We start from the raw sequence: 18,211 nt of genomic DNA, 5'->3' as shown, positions 1-18,211 counted from the left end.
GCTCATTCTTCTATAAACCCTGTATAACAAAGATGGTAGAACTGCACCAAGCAGGTACATTTTCACCTTTTGGAAGGCAACTGAAGGCCGGTCTACACCACAAAGTTACATGGACGTATGTTGCCTTGCATTGACCTATTTGCACGTCTATTCTTAAAATTCACCTCCAGCCAATGTAAGTGCCTTGATACTGTGATATAGTAAAACCACCTCCCTTAATGGAATGGAACCACGATTGACCTACTGAGGTCAATCAGTGCAAGTGCAACCCTAACAGTTCTCCAACAGCTATCCCACAATGCCCCATTCCTTGTGACAGTGACTGTTCTGGTTACAGATGTACACTCTACTGCCCAGGGGTCACAGAGACCTGAAGCCATCCCTGCTTTATGTCCCCATAAGTATTTTTGAAATGCTTTTTCCTGACTGACCACCTTGGCGGGCACACCTAGCAACTCTCCCTTCTTGAGTGCAATTGCCCAACCAACCACGCCAGCTCCATGCACTAGATGCACTCTGGTTAAGAGTAGATAGGAGGTATGGGATCTCCTGGGCCTTTGGGGTGAAGAGGCTATGCAAGCAGAGCTATGGACCAGCCTCAGCAACATGGATATTTAAGAGCAGATTGCACAGGGGAGGAAGGCAAAGGGGTACGACGAGGATCAGCAAAAATGCAGTATGAAAGTGACAGAACTGCGCCAGGTATACCAGAAGACCAGGGAGGCCAACAACTGATTTGGTGAGGAGCTGCAGACCTGCTGCTTTTACAACAAGCTGCGTGCCATACATGGTAGAGACTCCACCCGTACCTTGCTGACCACCGTGGACAACTCAGGAAAGCCAGAGACCTCTGCTGTGAACAGCCAAGAGGAGAAGAGGAGAGATGCGATGGGGTGGTCTGGCTATGCTGCGAGCCAAGACCTGTTTGAGTCTAGCCAGTTCCACCAGCTGAGCGCAAGGAAGGGGAAGAGACCTCAGGTAAGTGTTTGCATCCATTTTTCCTTACAATGTTTAAATTTAAAAATGGCACCCAGCCCCAAATTAACAAGACACAGGTATCAACTTTGCACGGTTTCACTCATATGAGAAGAGGTAGAGGTACAACAAATAGATGTAGAATTGGCATCTGATATTCATTCCCCTGTTGGTTTAGGCAGGTGGAGAAGGGGGGCACAGGGCACAGCAGTTTATGTACATAGGAGTGTCCCTTGCATCTCCCAAGACATATCCATGAAAAACTTTCATGGAGATACTGTGCAATCCTCTCTGAAAGGTTTCTAGAGATGGCTGCCTTATTTCTTTCTCTAAGATACTTTCCCACCCCACACCACCACGAGTCCAGCTAGCATCATTGCAGTAAACGAGCTAGCAGCATACAGGCCTGGAGTCTTCAGGATGCCAGCTGTGCTCTCTGTGCCTTTGTGACTCTCAGAAGTGAGGTATCAGCTAACCCCACCACTACCTGTGGAAAATAATGCCAATGTTGACTGCCATCGCCCTATACTTTTCTTCCCCACCCTTGTCCCTGGTGGGCCATATTCACTATGGCTGGGGCTGGCAACCAGTGCTGTGGTGAGGCATTCCAAAGATGAAGTGTCAATAAGCAAGTCTTCTTAAAAGTGTTTATGGGAATAAGAAAAGTGAGTTCTGACAAGTATCAGAGGGGTAGCCATGTTAGTCTGAATCTGTAAAAAGCAACAGAGAGTCCTGTGGCACCTTTGAGACTAACAGAAGTATTGGGAGCATAAGCTTTCATGGGTAAGAACTTCACTTCTTCATCTTAGAAGAAGTGAGGTTCTTACCCACGAAAGCTTATGCTCCCAATACTTCTGTTAGTCTCAAAGGTGCCACAGGACCCTCTGTTGAGTTCTGACACTTATCTTTCCCTTTCCACAATTATTGTAAATCCAATGGTACATCTGTCTGTAGCTGCTGCTGTGGCAGCCTTGAGAGATGCCCCCTTCACATTTGCAGAATGCCTGATTTTGAGGAGGAGGAAAAGAAGAGGACTAGAGAGGTCATATTCAATGAGATCCTGCAAGCCAGTACTGCATTGGTCTGCAAACAAAAGGCCTGGAGGGACACCATGGCAGAGAGCATGGAGAAGGAAAGGGCAGACAGGAGAAAGGTCTAGGAATGCCAGCAGGAAAAGAATAGGAAGATGCACCAGCACATAATGGGTCTTCCCAGGCAACAAACACAAATGATAAAGACCCTGGTGGACCTATAGGTCCAAAAAACCAGGAATCCCCACTCTTTGCTGACCTTGGAGAACTCCATGGTAGCAGTTCCCTATACCCCTCAACATTCCACATGGCATCATGGGCCAGGATCCTTATCCCTCTCACTCCACTCCGGGGAACAAGAAGGAAAACCACAGCTTCACATACACACCAGCAGTGGTTCTCACAGGTCAGTGTATATAGACAACGGACTACATTTGTGCACTGAAATGTTTGTTTGCTGCCTTTCCAATTTTAGATTTCAATTCTCTGAATTTATGTTCAAATTTTACCCGTTTCTTGCATTTTTGCCACTCAATGAAGTTCTATTTGAGGAGAATACAGTTATCTTTATTAGTTCACAACGCATGCTGCAGAATGCATAGCAGTACTCAAAACACGCCGTACTTGTAAACAAATAAGAAGGCCCACATAAAACAGATTCAGGAAAACAGTCGTTTATAGACGTACAGCAATCACTACACAATTCTTAGCAGCACCCAAAGCTCCAGGCCCGAGAACATTACTGTTGCTGACTGTTCATGTGCTCTTTCAAAGCCTCCCTCAACAGCATAGCTCCACACTGAATCCTTTTAGTGCCCCTTGTGTCTGGCTGTTCAAAGTCAGCAGGCAGCCGCTCCAGCTCCACCTCGAAGGCAGCTTTTTCCCCCTTTGCCTCACAGATATTATGCAGGACACAACAGGTAGCTATAACCATTTGGATCTCAGTGAGAAAAATATCCCATTTAGTGAGTAAACACTACCAATGTTCCTTCAATCTATCCAAAGCACATTCAACTGTCATTCTGCACCTGTTGAGCTGGTAGTGGACAGTATTGAGGAACTATTCGAGATGGCCAGCACACAGCTTCTTCAGCCAGGAGAGCCAGGGCTACTCTGGCTACCCCAGAATCACTCCTGGATTTCAATATCACTAGTGCTAATCTGATGGGTTGGGAACTTATGTCCCTGCTTGCAGCTTTCTGAACAGTCCTCTGTCCTTAAAGATGCAAGAGTCTTGCACCTTCCTGGACCAGCCCACACGGATATTGGTGAAGCATTGCTGGTAATCCACCACTGCTGGCATAACCATAGAAGAGTAGCCTTTTCTAATGACGTACTCTGTCCAAGGTGCTACAAAAGGGATGTGTGTGCATCTATTGCCCCATTGCTGTAAATACACCCACTATGGCCTACACATTGCTGAGAGTTACAGCCTTACATAGCAGGAGACAATTAATGGCCCTACACATTTTTATGACAACGGCCCCAACTGTGGATTTTCCTACTTCAAAATTATTTCCCACTGACTTGTAGAAAACAAGTGTTGCACGCTTCCACAGTGCAACTACCATTTGCTTCTCAGTTATCAATCCAGCTCTCATTCTGGTGTCCATGTGCTGGAGTGGGCTCAGCACACAAATCAAGAATGTGGCCTTTCGCATCTGAACGTTCTGCAGCCACTGCTCATTGTTCAAACCTGAATTGCGATGCGATCCCAGTGCTTGTTTCTCTGGCCCAGAAGCAGCACTCCACCATCTGAAGCTGCTCTGTGACTGTCACTAACAACCCTGAATTGTTTTTGTGACATTGTGCAGTCTACATGGTTTTATAAAAACATGATAATAAGTGAATATAACGTAACTGGGATATGCTTCATGCAAAAGGTCTCTTGTTAGGTATCATTACAAAGCTTATAATCTACTGAGTGTAATCATCCACTTTGTATAAATGTACCACTCTTGTATCTAAAACTAGAAATATAAAATAACTCTGAGGGCCTATTGTAATTATGTAAAGTGTGGGCCATTAATGATGGTTTGGAATCTTGATGACTCCCATTGTCTGCAGATGGCTGTGTTTACCTGTGAGTCTTCCTGTATGTGTGTGTGCTGGCAAGTGAGTAATGAAGTCTTGCAGTGACATGTGATCATGTCACCTGAACTGGAATCCATCTTTAACCTGGTGCTTTTCCAGTGAGGGGGGGTGGAAACCCAGAGGGACAAAGGGTTCCCGCCTTATGCAAAAGATATATAAAGGGGTGGAAGAGAACAAAGGAGGGAGAGGAGCCATCATGAAGAATCCCCTAACTATCACCTGAGCTGCAACAAGAGCTGTACCGGGGGAAATAATTGTGCCTAGGCCTGGAAAGTGTCCAGTCTGAGAAACAACTTACTGAAGCATCTCTGAGGGTGAGATTTCTGTATTCAGTTTGATTAGGCATAGATTTGCGCATTTTATTTTATTTTGCTTGGTGACTTACTTTGTTCTGTCTGTTACTACTTGGAACCACTTAAATCCTATTTTCTGTATTTAATAAAATCACTTTTCGTTTAGAGTATGTATTAATACCTGGGGGAGCAAACAACTGTGCATATCTCTCTATCAGTGTTATAGAGGGCGAACAATTTATGAGTTTACTCTGCATAAGCTTTATGCAGGGTAAAACGGACTTATCTGGGTTTAGACCCCATTGGGAGTTGGGCATCTGAGTGCTAAAGACAAGCACACTTCTGTAAGCTGTTTTCAGGTAAATTTGCAGCTTGGGGGCAAGTGATTCAGACCCTGGGTCTGTGTTGGAGCAGACGGGAGTGTCTGGCTCAGCAAGACAGGGGGCTGGAGTCCTGAGCTGGCAGGGAAAACAGGAGCAGAGGTAGTCTTTGCACATCAGGCAGCAGCTCCCAAGGGGGTTTCTGTGATCCAACCCGTCACAGTTTTTTGCTATGTCCTTTAGCAAACTGTCCTTAAAGAAATCATGTCCACCATTGGTGCAGCACTTCCAGCAGGTCTGCAAACACAAGTATTTGTGTTTGCTGCATTCATGAGAATAGTAGAGGTCTGCGCGCTCCATGCTTCTGTCAAAGATGGTGAACACTGAAAAGTGCCGCACAAGTTTGTGAGATTTAAAAAAAAAAAAAAAAACAAGGGTGAGAAAGTTATGGGATATGGATGGCATTATGGGATAGAGAAAGTTGCAGGCTGGGAACTTGACCCCTAGCTCCCAGAGATTCTGGGAGACTCATTTGTACTCCACAACCCACTGCAAAAAGTTCCCAAGAGGCATTGTACCAGATGACAGTGCATGGCACACTGGGATACCTACCCATGGCGCGTAGCCTTTTGCATCTACACAAGTACTCCTGGTGAACACGCGCAGCGCTGATTCAAGCAGCCAAGTATGCATTCGCATGACTGATATACAAACTTTGGAGGTTGTACCCTAACGTAACTTGTGTCAACCAAAGTTTGTAGTGTAGACATGGCCTAAGATGTCAGTAGTTCTGGAACCAGCTAACTGCCAACATTTTCCTGAATTGACTGACTGGTAGGAAGGGACAAGTGACCTTTGTTTTAGAAAAGAAAATAATGCTTAGAATTCTTCATATAGGTAAGCAGGCATATCAGTAAGGATTCCAAGTTTCTCTGGAAGAAAGTCACAATTAAACAAAATACTATACCTTCCTCAGCTGGCTTTCGTATTCCTCCCGCAGTTCCCCTGGTTTGCATAATTTGATGGGTGCTCTGAATATAAAGTCTAGAAAAGAAATGAAAAAAGGGAACATACTTTAAGGTCTGATAATTAGGAATATCGTCAAGCTGCCCTTGTTACATTGTCTTGCTCTCCCAACTCAATACACAAAAGTGTTCTGAGAGCTAAGTGCCAACAGTAACACTTTGCTGTTCACAGGACTCTGACCAAACCACTCCTGACATTTCCTTTTGCATTTCATCATTGTGGAATTCACCTCCCCAAAGCAACTCAGCTGCTCAGTTTCCTTAACGTACCCAAAGTGCTCAACCCCATGCACTGGCAGGGGATGTATAATCCTCACGCATACCTCCCTGAAAGTGTCACTCCCATCTTAAAGAACAGGAGTACTTGTGGCACCTTAGAGACTAACAAATTTATTAGAGCATAAGCTTTCGTACGAAGTGGGCTGTAGTCCACGAAAGCTTATGCTCTAATAAATTTGTTAGTCTCTAAGGTGCCACAAGTACTCCTGTTCTTTTTGCGGATACAGACTAACAGGGCTACTACTCTGAAACTCCCATCTTAGTTATAGCTAGGCATCCTCTCCAAGCGTTTTACAAGCAATTAAGCATCATAACCCCCCATGGAGGTGTTATCTCCATTTTACATGGATGTAAACAAACAGTAATTAAGCAACTTGCTTGAAGTGTCACAGTCAGTCAGTGATAGAGCCAGAAATAGAAACCAGTGTTATGCTCTACTACAGTGGTCTCCAAAGTGGGGTGTGCAAGAGGATCCTTCGGGATGCGGCAGTTCGGGCGGCTTTTTTTTTTTTTTTTTTTGCTTCGGCAGTTCGGGCGGGAGTCCGAGCGTGTTTGTTTTTTTGCTTGGGGCAGCAAAAATGGTAGAGCCGGCCCTGCGGCGCGGCAGGGGGTGCGTGCTCAAAATTTTTTTTACTTGATAGGGGTGAGCAATCAAAAAAGTTTGGAGACCACTGCTCTACTAGACCAAACTAGCAAGATCATCTACAAGTCTTTACTCACAAAGGCAGTACAATATCCTTATTCCTACAGGTCTCTTGCTTCCATTTAAACAAAGCTATTAATCTAAACATATTTTCTAAATTTTGTTTAAATGGTCTGTTACATTTATCAACATGCCTATGAGATCTACATTCTATTCACCTACACAAACATTTTGCAGTTTGAATTTCTCAATTAGCTGTCTTATTAGAACTATAATTAGAAAACAGGGCTTTTATTTTGTTTGCAATGCACAGAGTAACTTCAGCAGTCTTAAGTCTCGCACACAATTTATTCAACTCTTTCCCCAGTACACTAAAAAAAACCAAAGAAGTAGAAACAAAACCAAGTTTATCATATTGGTGAACAGTCACTTTTAAGCTTCCACAGCAGTGGGTTTTGGTACACTATTAAGTTCCTAATGTAGCACACATCTGGACAAGTGACACTCTAGAGTCAGAGAAATTTTTAAGAGGAATCCAAAAGAGAAAGCAACCTGAAAAAAATATGTTTCAATCTGAGTTCACCTACTCATTCAGGAAATACCCATGATGCAGCATTAATACAGGCAAGCTAGGCCTATTTTATATAAAAGGTATGGGGTTTTTTTTTTTGTTCTACAATTCTCTTCAACCATCCCCAACCTCCACCAAAAAAAAAAAAGGGGGGGGGAGGAGGTTAGGGAGAAGTAAAAGGTTTTATGAAACAAAACCAAACCACAAACCATATAAGTCAGTTTTTAAGCAGATTTATTCCTGAAACATAAGAGGGCATACTTATAGTCCAAAATGAAAAGTTCATAACTGTGTAACTAACTTAAAAGAACACAGCAACAGAGTCTCCAGCCTACTAACTAGTGAGGTCCTACCCCTCTTTTGTACCTGCTTTTCCGTATCAATATCTGCATCAACTTACATGCTTTTTACAGTCACTTGCCTATCACAAAATTTCAGCCATGCTAAAAACACACACTCAACTGATAGAGAGCTGGCTGGACAGTACAGGCATTTTAAAAGTTGACAAAATTCTGAATTCAACTCTCTTGTCTTCCATGACTTTGCTTCCATGATTTTCCAACATTCTGATACAACCAAAACACAAGACAACCTCCTTCACAAGGGTGAATTTGGGGTATAGATCTGGCGCTTCAATTTTAAATGCTAGAAAGAACATAAGAATGGCCAGACTGGGTCAGACCAAAGGTCCATCCAGCCCAGTATCCTGTCTACCGACAGTGGCCAATGCCAGGTACCCCAGAGGGAGTGAACCTAACAGGTAATGATCAAGTGATCTCTCTCCTGCCATCCATCTCCACCCTCTGACAAACAGAGGCTAGGGACACCATTCCTTACCCATCCTGGCTAATAGCCATTAATGGACTTAACCTCCATGAATTTATCTAGTTCTCTTTTAAACCCTGTTATAGTCCGAACGTTCACATCCTCCTCAGGCAAGGAGTTCCACAGGTTGACACATTTATTAGAGTTAGAATGAGAAGCAGCCACCTAGTAAATGCAAAAATATGAAGACTGAAAAATAAGATGAACTAGCTAGCTTTATATGGAAACATTATCAGATGCCCTGTTCATCTTCCAGAAGCTCCTACATTCTGCCAAACCAATTCCATCCTTCAAGTTCATAACTCCATCCATTCTCAACAGTTAATCCCTCCCCCTAGTTACGCCCCCCTCTCTGAGAATTTAGGGCATGTCTTCACTAGCAATGTTAGAGTGCTGCTGCGGCACCAGCGCTAGGAAAAAAACCAACACCTCCACGAGGGGAATGGCTCCCAGCGCTGGTGCACTGTCTACAATTGGCACTTTACAGTGCTGAAACTTGCAGCGCTTGGGGTGTGTTTTTTCACACCCCTGAGCGAGAAAGTTGCAGTGCTGTAAAGTGCCAGTGTAGACAAGCCCTTAGACCACTTTGTCACTCTTGGTTTCCTGGTAGACATAAAAACTTTGAGGGTCTCCCTGCTTCCCTTTTTACATTTTAAAGTAGTAAATGTTTTCATTCACGGTCAGAGCCTAGTGCTTTCAAATATAAATTATGTTTATGTAAATATTTCAGTGATACAGAGGTTCAGAAATGGGGGCAGGAAGGAAGGAAGTCCTGATAAAACTTATTTCTTCTTTTATCTTCAGAAAAAGAACAGGTTTTTCATAACCTACAAAAGATTTAAGGATGTGAACATTGAGTAGGGAAAGGAATTTCTTAGAACAATCCAAGGACTATAACTAGGAGCTAAGGACAGAAATTAAGAAAATTTAGGCTGAAAAAAATAAATCAATAATTTTTTCCTGAAAGCAAGAGCTAGTAAGTAGCCTACTCTCTCAGAAAGTGGTGGAAATTCCATTATTTAACTAGACTGGGCAAAGCACTCGAGAATGCATTGCATGGAAGAATCCTGCAAGGCCAGAAAGAGAGAGACTAGATGACCTAGTAAGTCTTTTCCATCTCTATGATAGTAAAGATGGTCTTAGAGAGTGGAATTCATTCTTCAAACCCTAGCAAACACTTACATTATCCTAAGGTTTGGACAATTTATGCCATATAGTTTTGTAATATCCCCATAGCCGTCCCAAAACATGCAGACAGTAGAAGATATTAACTCCCAAGAGTCAGCCCCAAGCAGCAGCAACCAGAGCAGCACTGGGACAGAGGGAGCAGACCATCAGAGACCTAGGATGCTCTCAGAACCCTTGACAGCCAAACTGTGAAGTATACTGAAAATGCACAAAGGAGGAATAAGGGAAGGTGTAGATGCTGATTAGGGTCTGAAACAGCCTTGGGAAGGAGACATACAGAAGGGTGAGGCAACAGGCAAGCATTAAAATAAAATATAATAGAAAGGGCCATAGAGATTGAAAGGGAAGCACTTTGAGTCAGCAGTGGAGGAGCATACTGGCCGAGGAACCCAAACAGAAGGATTCATATACTTCAAGGACAGATGGGACTTTGTAATAATCTCCAAAATCATCTGCCTGCTAAAACCTGACAATAGCTAGGCAGCAAGTATGGTGAGACTGCTGCCTATCATGCTGACCAATACTGTCTCATGGTTTCCTTCTGCTGCCCCATCTGTCAGTATCCACCTCTTGTCTGTTTTCTGACGGCAAACACTTTGTGGCAGGTACTATGTCTCTTTGTTCTGTGTTTGTACAATGGCAGGCACAGTGGGGTCCTGGTCTATATGCAGGGCTCATAGGTGCTACTGAAATACAAATAATCTACTCCGACCTCCTGCAAAACATGGATCATAGAATTTCACTCAGTGGTTCCTGCTTCCAGTCCAATAACTTGTAGCTTAACGAGATCATGCATTTTAGAAAGACTTCCTATCTTGATTTAAAAGACTGCAAGTGCTGAAGAATTTACCACATGCCTTGGTAATCTGTTCCAATAGTTAATTAGGGAGATGGTGGTAGAAGGGATGGTTCATGGGGGAAACAAATGTAAGTAATAAGATTAGTACCTTTATGTTTTGCTCACATCTGTGTATTAGGATTTGTCTGACTTGTGTTTTTAGATTATATATTCTGCAGGGTAGGGACCTTGTTTTATGTGTGGGTACAGCATCTAGCATAATGGGGCCTCAATCCTCACTGGGGCATTAGGGTTCCGCCACATAATAATTTAATATTTGATTATTACCAGTGAGTTAACAAACAAGTGTCCTTAATCTGCAATGCTTGACTCAGGCCTAAATTGTATCTAAATTATTATTATTCATTTTTACTATGGCAAATATTAGACAGCATAATGGATAAATTAGTCTTTTTTTAAAAAATCCTTAGGTATAATCTGTGCCCTCTATAATAGGCTGGTTCTGTACTAATGTTATCTCTGCATGTTATGGCCAGCAGAGAGTGAAATAAAGATTTCCCCAGTTACCCCCATGCTAGGACAGGGAAGTCACAAGAAGCAGGATGTTTGAAGCTCTTTCATAAGTAACATGCCATTTTATGAATGACAGCAACACACTGAATACAAACTAGCTGCCAGATTCATGAAGGTCTACTAGAACTGGGGGTAAGCTTCAATTTGTAAAGAGATATTCCTCCTACCTAGAGAAGCTGTTTCATTTTTTGAATGCAGCGGGAATAAAATGGGCCCCCACCCTATAAAAGACACACAGAGCTCTGAGCAATTCTCAAGTGCTTATGTGGAAAGGGAAAGAAAGGGGTTTAATTCGGTGTGTGTGGGGTGGGGTGGAGGGGGCACTAAAACTATAGTTAGATTTATAGATAGCTATTTTCATTCTAATACATTTTTGCTGCTAAGTGCTCTATCTTCAGCTGTCCCAATCTCTGCTGGTCAACAGAATGAGGTACCAAATGCTGTTTTCAGCTAGGAGTCATTGTCACTCATCCAGCAACTCCCTCCTTCTGTCAGTCTCCTACCCCTTTACTATGGCTCTATCCCCCACTTCACATTGTTTGAGCTGTTTCTCCCACTGGGGGCAGGTCTACACTACAGCCGGGATCAACGCTCCGAATCGATCCACTGGCGGTCGATTTAGCGGGTCTAGTAAAGACCTGCCAAATTGACTGCAGATCGCTCTCCAGTCAACCCCTGTACTCTACCCCCGACAAGAAGAGGAAGGTAAGTCGACGGGAGATTTTCTCCCGTCGACCCCCCGCGATGTAGACCCCACGGTAACTCGACCTAAGGTACATCAACTCCAGCTATGTTATTCACATAGCTGTAGTTATGGAGTGTAGGTCGTCTTACCGCGGTGGTGTAGACATAGCCTGGGTCCTTATCCATCCTGGGAAATGCACTGATTAGAGCAGTGGTTTTCAACCTTTTATCGTTTGCAGACTCCCTAAAAAATTTCAAATGGAGCTGCGGACCCCTTTGGAAATCTTAGACACAGTCTGTGGACCCCCAGGTTGAAAAGCACTGGTGTAGACAGAAGCCATACTAACAAATCAAATGTTAACTATTATTTGGCCTTTGTACGAACAAGACCATTCACATTTAAAACACATTAACTAGACAGGGTAGTTGAGGTAAAATAATTTTCAAGCTACCTATTTTTCTAGTCTACACAAGGACACTCAGGGCCGAACAGTGTTTAACATCATGCTTATTAACACACTTTCCAACAGGATGCACTTGCCCAGCATAGACAAGATCTGTGTTTTTGCCTCTCATTTGTCTCCCTTCTTACACAGGATCATATGTTTCTTTGCCACCATCCCCACTGCCACCATCAGTGCTTTCACAAAAGCAGAAGCACAGTCAAACTGACATGAGCCTCACACATTTCACAGCGCAGAGGGCTTTTTGTCTGGATTTCTTTTGTTGGCAGTTAGCCTTGGGTTATGCACTCCCATTCCCTCCCTCGACTCTTAAGGAATTTATCTTCTTTGTACAATGCAAAGAGTTCTATTTTATTTTAGTACATGCCCCAAATTAAGTTTTGTTAAAAGGGATTCTACAAAACTTAGTTTTAGTTTCAACAACAGAACATTCCCTCACCAGCATGAACCTCCGGGATACTATTATCAGATTCAACAATGGAACCCTACAGAGTATATACAAGAAACCCATGGATCACCACACTTACCTTCACAGACACAGGCCTACAGTACATAATTATTTCAGTACAATTATGTCGCTCAGGGGTGTGAAAAATCCATACCCCATAGCGATGTAGTTATACTGACCTACGCCCAGTGTTGACAGTGCTATGTCGGTGGGAGAAGCTCTTCCGCTGACATGGCTACTACCTCTTGTGGAGGTGGATTAATTACGCTGACAGGAGAGCTCTCTCCCACCGGCATAGAGCGTCTTCCCTAAAGCACTACAGTTGCCCAGCTGCATCAGTGCAACTGCGTCGATGCAGTGAAGAAATCAGTTATCTACAGCCAGGCACTTGGATACCACAGGATATGATTCAAGAAGCAAGTCTGATAAACACACTTTAACACACTTAAAACTGACTTCATCAAACAAGGACACTCCACCAGAGAAATAGATTGCATCATGGAACGGGCTACCCAAATACCCAGAAAGAACCTGCTTCAATATGGGAAAAACAAACAAACAAAAAAATCCTCTGACTGCACCCTCCTATTTGTCACATACCACTCCACACTGGAATCCATAAAAGGTATCATCAATGAGGACCCCATCCTGAAAGAAATATTTCCTGAACCCCCTCTTCTGGCCTAAAAACATCCCAATCTCATCATCAGAAGCAAGCTCCCCACAGAACAGGACCCACCAGTTCAAAGTGGCACTAGGCCTCGCTACAACAACTGATGCAAACCCTGCAGATAAAATTTCACTGCTACAATGATCAATATCCTCCCAACACACCTTTCAAAATCCATGGTCCTACTCATGCCTATCACAACATGTGGTATACCTCATCCAACGCACTAAATGCCCCAACAACATGCCTGAAACCAGTCAATCACTATGCTCTCAAATGAACTCGCACAGAAAAATGATAGGAGACAGGAGCACAATATAACCCATGAGTGAACATTTTTCATGGAACAACAGCTCCATGTCTGACCTCTTGGTCCTCATCCTCAGGGGAGCATCTGTATTTTATGCGGGACTCAATCTGGTAGACATACCGTAAAGTGGCCTCAGACCACATCTACTCCTATCTTGCCTGTAGGACCTGATCCTACTTTGTGAATCCTGTAGAGGCTTAGGCTTGAGTTCAGTACTGAATGCTCAGTGATTTCAGGACTGAGGTGGCTGTGTGCATGCCCAGTAGCAGAAATTTAGGCACCATGGGAATTTAGTCACCTACCAGGTTAGGCAGCAGCTGAGCACAGGTTATGAAGATCTGAATTTTGGATGTAGGCATCTAAAGTGTCAGTTAGGCACTTAAGTTTCCCTCATGAATCCCACCCCATAGTCCTGTCTACATTATTTTAACTGTAGCAGAGGAACACCACCGTTTTAACACTTTTTAATTTTAATTTTTAATTAATGGAGATATCTTATCTCCTAGAACTGGATGGGACCTTGAAAGGTCATCGAGTCCAGCCCCCCGCCTTCACTAGCAGGACCAAGTACTGATTTGCCCCAGATCCCTAAGTGGCCCCCTCAAGGACTGAACTCACAACCCTGGGTTTAGCAGGCCAATGCTCAAACCATTGAGCTATCCCTCCCCCTACACAGAGTTTCCTAAATTTTTTAAAGCTAAGCCCAGTTCCCTTTCAACACTGCTATTTGTTAAAGACCTACCCACAACCTGTAGACACTCAAGGAAGAATATCATATTATGAAGATCTACACAATCTACTCTAACAATATTGACATACTGCTATTGACATATCACTGAGTTAACCACCACCGCAAGGAAGAAGGCAGTTCACACCTCAGAACTACCCTTTCAGGTTCACTGCAGACAATACACTGCATCAGCTACTCTTGGGTTTCATTTTGAATGCTTTCTACACAACCAAGACAGCTAACAATTTACGGGGGGCGGGGAGGAGGAGGGGAAGAGACTTAAGAGCAGTCTACAGGTTCGTCCACGCCTTTAACTCCTGCAGTGAAGACAAACCTTATGTTAATGTTTGAGAAGGAGAAAGTGAAACTAGCTAGTCTGTAATCTGTTTACACTGTCCAGTCTCCAGAGTCTAAACAGCAGCATTAACGAATGGTGCATTGCTAATGACAAAGCATCAGTGGTGAAGAGTTCATTTTTTAAATGATCAAGTGCTGTAATAGCTAGAACTTTTAGAAGACAGTTGTTTGTAGTGAGTGTTCCCTCAACTGTGTTGCTGCCTGCTTTACAGATGGACGAGGAATTAGCCAAAGGAAGTGATTAATTCAGTACTAGTAAACATTTTGCCAAGAAGAGACACCCTTTGGCACTAAACTTTTCTCTTTTCCTAACACCACACAGATGAACTGACCGTACTTTATCAGCTGACTAACCTGATGCCAAAGAAAATACCTCAGTAATCATTTACTTCTGGACTATATATTTTGCCAGCTACAAAATAATTCCCAATCTGCCATCTCAATCTATAGGAAAATTTTCAATTCCTGCACCCAAAATTGTGGTAATGAGTTTTAAAGACTTTGCACTATTACTTAATCTGAAGCTAAGCATATACAGAAAAGAGGAATAATACATTATTCACCACCCCAAGATCCCAGTCTGCCCTTCATTGACTTTTCTAAAATAAATTCATGTTGTCACTATTTGTTGACTAAAATAGAATAACTACTGTATTAAAATATCTTGGCTATTTCCTTTCATTCTTCTCCCTTAAGAACAGACCTATTACAACTCACTACAGAGAAACTTGTTAAAAGCTCAATATTGTAATAATGTTGGTTTAAGGCAACTGCCATGTACTTACAAGCTTAATTCCAAAGTATTTTGTCTTGAGATATCATTTATCAATATCTCACACAATAATCCTGCATTCACTTCAATGGTAAGAACCACTGGTTTCTGTCTACTGCCTGCTTACATTCATAAAATAACCTAAGTCGGATGCTTAAGGACCTTCCACCTAGCTTTTTAGCTCTGGTTCCCCTCAGCACACACCCCCGTCAATCAACATTTAGGGTGATGGATAACCAAAGGACAGCATGAAGGCAAAGGCAGCTCAAATACAATAAATGCTGCCCATAGTCGACGCCAACTTTTTTATTTAAAAGAACCTCATAACTGGGTTTAAAAAAAGAACTAGATAAATTCCTGGAGGACAGATCCATCACAGGCTATTAGCCAGGACTGACAGGAACACCACCTCATGCCTTGGGTATCCCTAAACTCCCAACGGCCAGAAGCTGGGCTTGGACCATACGGAACGGATCACTCAAAATTACCCTGTTCTGTTCATTCCCTCTGAAGCATCTAGCACTGGCCACTCTCAGAGACAGGATACTGGGCTAGATGGACCATTGGTATGGACCCAGTATGGCTGTTCTTGTCAACTGGTGTCCAGTCAATTTCAAAGAGTTATTTTAAAGTAATTCTAGGTACTGCCCTTGACCCAGAGGCCATCTGTCAGTGTTTGTGGTATTCAAATCACACTGTGTTAGCGATTCATGCTTTTCTCTTCCATGTTGGCATGACACACACAAATAAAATGGGAAACTACTTATTTAGAGGACACATTACAACTGATTAACTATATGATGTAGTTAAATGTAGAAACGAGAGACGTGTCAATGACACTGTTCCCTCTACTCTTTCAATTCACCATTTTAAGAAGTTATTCTAACATGAGCAGGTCAGCTCAAGAAAAATTGAGGGTCTGTTTTCTTTTTTTTTTCCAATTGATCTTGTCTCTTGACTACAGTTGCAAGGCCAACCCAGACGGTCTGAGAAGCTACCAACTCCTGTAAAGCTACCAGCTTCAAGATGAGATGCAAGAAGCTGTATGTTAAAGAAAGAGGGTCTGCAATCTGTTCTAGTTTACTAAAAGCTTGCGTGGCCTTCAGCCTAAAGGTTAATTACTGATGTGACAGGATATGTAACCCTGGATAACATATCCGCCCTTTATGTAGACCTACCATTTTTGAAAGTCAGTACTATCGGACAACGGCATGACTTATGCTGAGAAGCAGTAACAAGGAAGCAAGCTAACACCAAGAAAACAATCACACTAGATTATGACAACAAGGTCTTAATCCACCCCAATTAGAATGATGGGGGCAAGAGAGTTCACACGTTGCTGAGTCAATGTTTCAGGCTTTCTGTAGACTGAGGCAGATAGCCTTTTATGGATTATTTATTTGGAAAGTTCACTATGCAACTATGAAGGCTAGAAATAACTTTAAAAGGGTGTGCAGAATCTGCACAATCTGAGAATATCTCTATACTGAGCCCCAAACGCAATCACTCCAGGCCCTTTCCTGCACCCCCATTCAGCAGAATACCATAGAGGGATAAAGAACAACCCAGTGCTCCCCATGAGCTGAGTGCCAACACACTAAGATATGAGCTGAGCCCCAGCAGACTTAGTGCATGTAATCCCCTCATCCCTCACTGTGTGATGGTGGTGAGAATAGCCTCTTCACAACCTAGAGCCCCGCCCCCAGGACTGAGACCTAGCATACTCAATACATGTAACCCCCACACGCCACCGTGTCACTGATCCCGGGGGGGGGGGGGAGGGACACACCCTCCACAGCCCAGCATCCTGTCCCTGGCTGAACCCCATGCACTTAGTGCATGTAATCCCTGCACCGCACTGTGTCACTGATCCCAGGAGACCCCTCCATAGCCCTGCGCCCCTACCCCAGTGCTGAGCCCCGCGCACTCAGTGCATGTAACCCCTGCACCGCACTGTGTCACTGATCCCATGGGGCCCCTCCACAGCCCTGCGCACTCAGTGCATGTAACCCCTGCACCGCACTGTGTCACTGATCCCAGGGGGCCCCTCCACAGCCCTGCGCCCCTACCCCAGTGCTGAGCCCCGCGCACTCAGTGCATGTAACCCCTGCACCGCACTGTGTCACTGATCCGGGGGGGGAGGGGGCCCCTCCACAGCCCCGCGCCGCGCCCCGCCCCCCGGCCGAGCCCCGCGCACTCAGTGCATGTAACTCCCTCCCCCCGGCTGCGTAGCTCAGGCGAGGCTCCGGAGGCGGCCGCACCTTCGTCCGGCGCTCGCGGCTCCCCGCCTCCTCCCGCGGCGGCGGCCCCGCTCTGCTGCCGGCGGGCCCAGGTGGAGAGGCGGCTGCGGCAGAGCGGGCAGCAGAGGCCCGGGCCCTGCAGGCAACGCTGGAAGCAGGAGCGGCAGAGCGAGTGGCGGCAGGGCGGCGTCACCGCCTCCACCAGCGCCTCCCGGCACAGCGGGCACTCCGCCCCCGCCTCCTCCTCGGCCTGCGCCCGCCGCCGCCGGCCCCGCCGCACCGGTGCCGCGGCCCGGCCGCCAGGGCCCGCCGCCGCCATCTTCTCACCCTTGGAAGGGACGGAGCGGAGCGTTAGGCCGCGGCGCCGCCCACCTCATGCATATTCAGCAGGGCAGGGTGGGTAATATTCATGAGCTCACGCGACTCCGTAGGTTGTCCCCGCCCCCTCGTGAGTATTCACCAGCCACTGCCGCGATGCGCCGCCTCCGCGTGCAGCTCCTGACGTTCCAGTCTGGCCCCTAGGAGCGGGGGAGGGGCCGGATTCCATACCCCTCCCCCGCCTGGGCCGGCCTGTCCTGCCTCCCAGCCCCCCCCCCATCTCCCCCGCCTGGGCCGGCCTGCCCTGCCTCCCAGCCCCCCCCCCCCCCATCTCCCCCGCCTGGGCCGGCCTGCCCTGCCTCCCAGCCCCCCCCCCTCCCCCGCCTGGACCGGCCTGCCCTGCCTCCCAGCCCCCCCCCCCCCCACCTCCCCCGCCTGGGCCGGCCTGTCCTGCCTCCCAGCCCCCCCCCCCCATCTCCCCCGCCTGGGCCGGCCTGCCCTGCCTCCCAGCCCCCCCCCCCATCTCCCCCGCCTGGGCCGGCCTGCCCTGCCTCCCAGCCCCCCCCCCCCCCCATCTCCCCCGCCTGGGCCGGCCTGCCCTG

At 45.5% G+C, this 18,211-nt stretch overlaps 1 protein-coding gene across 1 annotated transcript in view; it reads right to left on the bottom strand.

Annotated features, from left to right (window-relative positions):
- Nucleotides 1-17,650, bottom strand: part of RNF169 (ring finger protein 169) — a 37,752-nt gene extending 20,102 nt beyond the window's left edge. Inside the window, exons 1-2 of the mRNA XM_065596286.1 lie at nucleotides 17,313-17,650; nucleotides 5,681-5,757 (exon numbers count right to left, since the gene is read on the bottom strand). Coding sequence (XP_065452358.1) covers nucleotides 5,681-5,757; nucleotides 17,313-17,610 — 375 coding nt within the window. The 5' untranslated portion in view covers nucleotides 17,611-17,650. The remainder of the gene's footprint in view (nucleotides 1-5,680; nucleotides 5,758-17,312) is intronic.
- Nucleotides 17,651-18,211: the final 561 nt, after the last annotated feature.

This window comes from Chrysemys picta, chromosome 1 (genome assembly GCF_011386835.1).
Source record: "Chrysemys picta bellii isolate R12L10 chromosome 1, ASM1138683v2, whole genome shotgun sequence".
Classification (NCBI taxonomy): Eukaryota; Metazoa; Chordata; order Testudines; family Emydidae; genus Chrysemys; species Chrysemys picta.
This window is presented reverse-complemented; position numbering and strand designations above follow the sequence as displayed.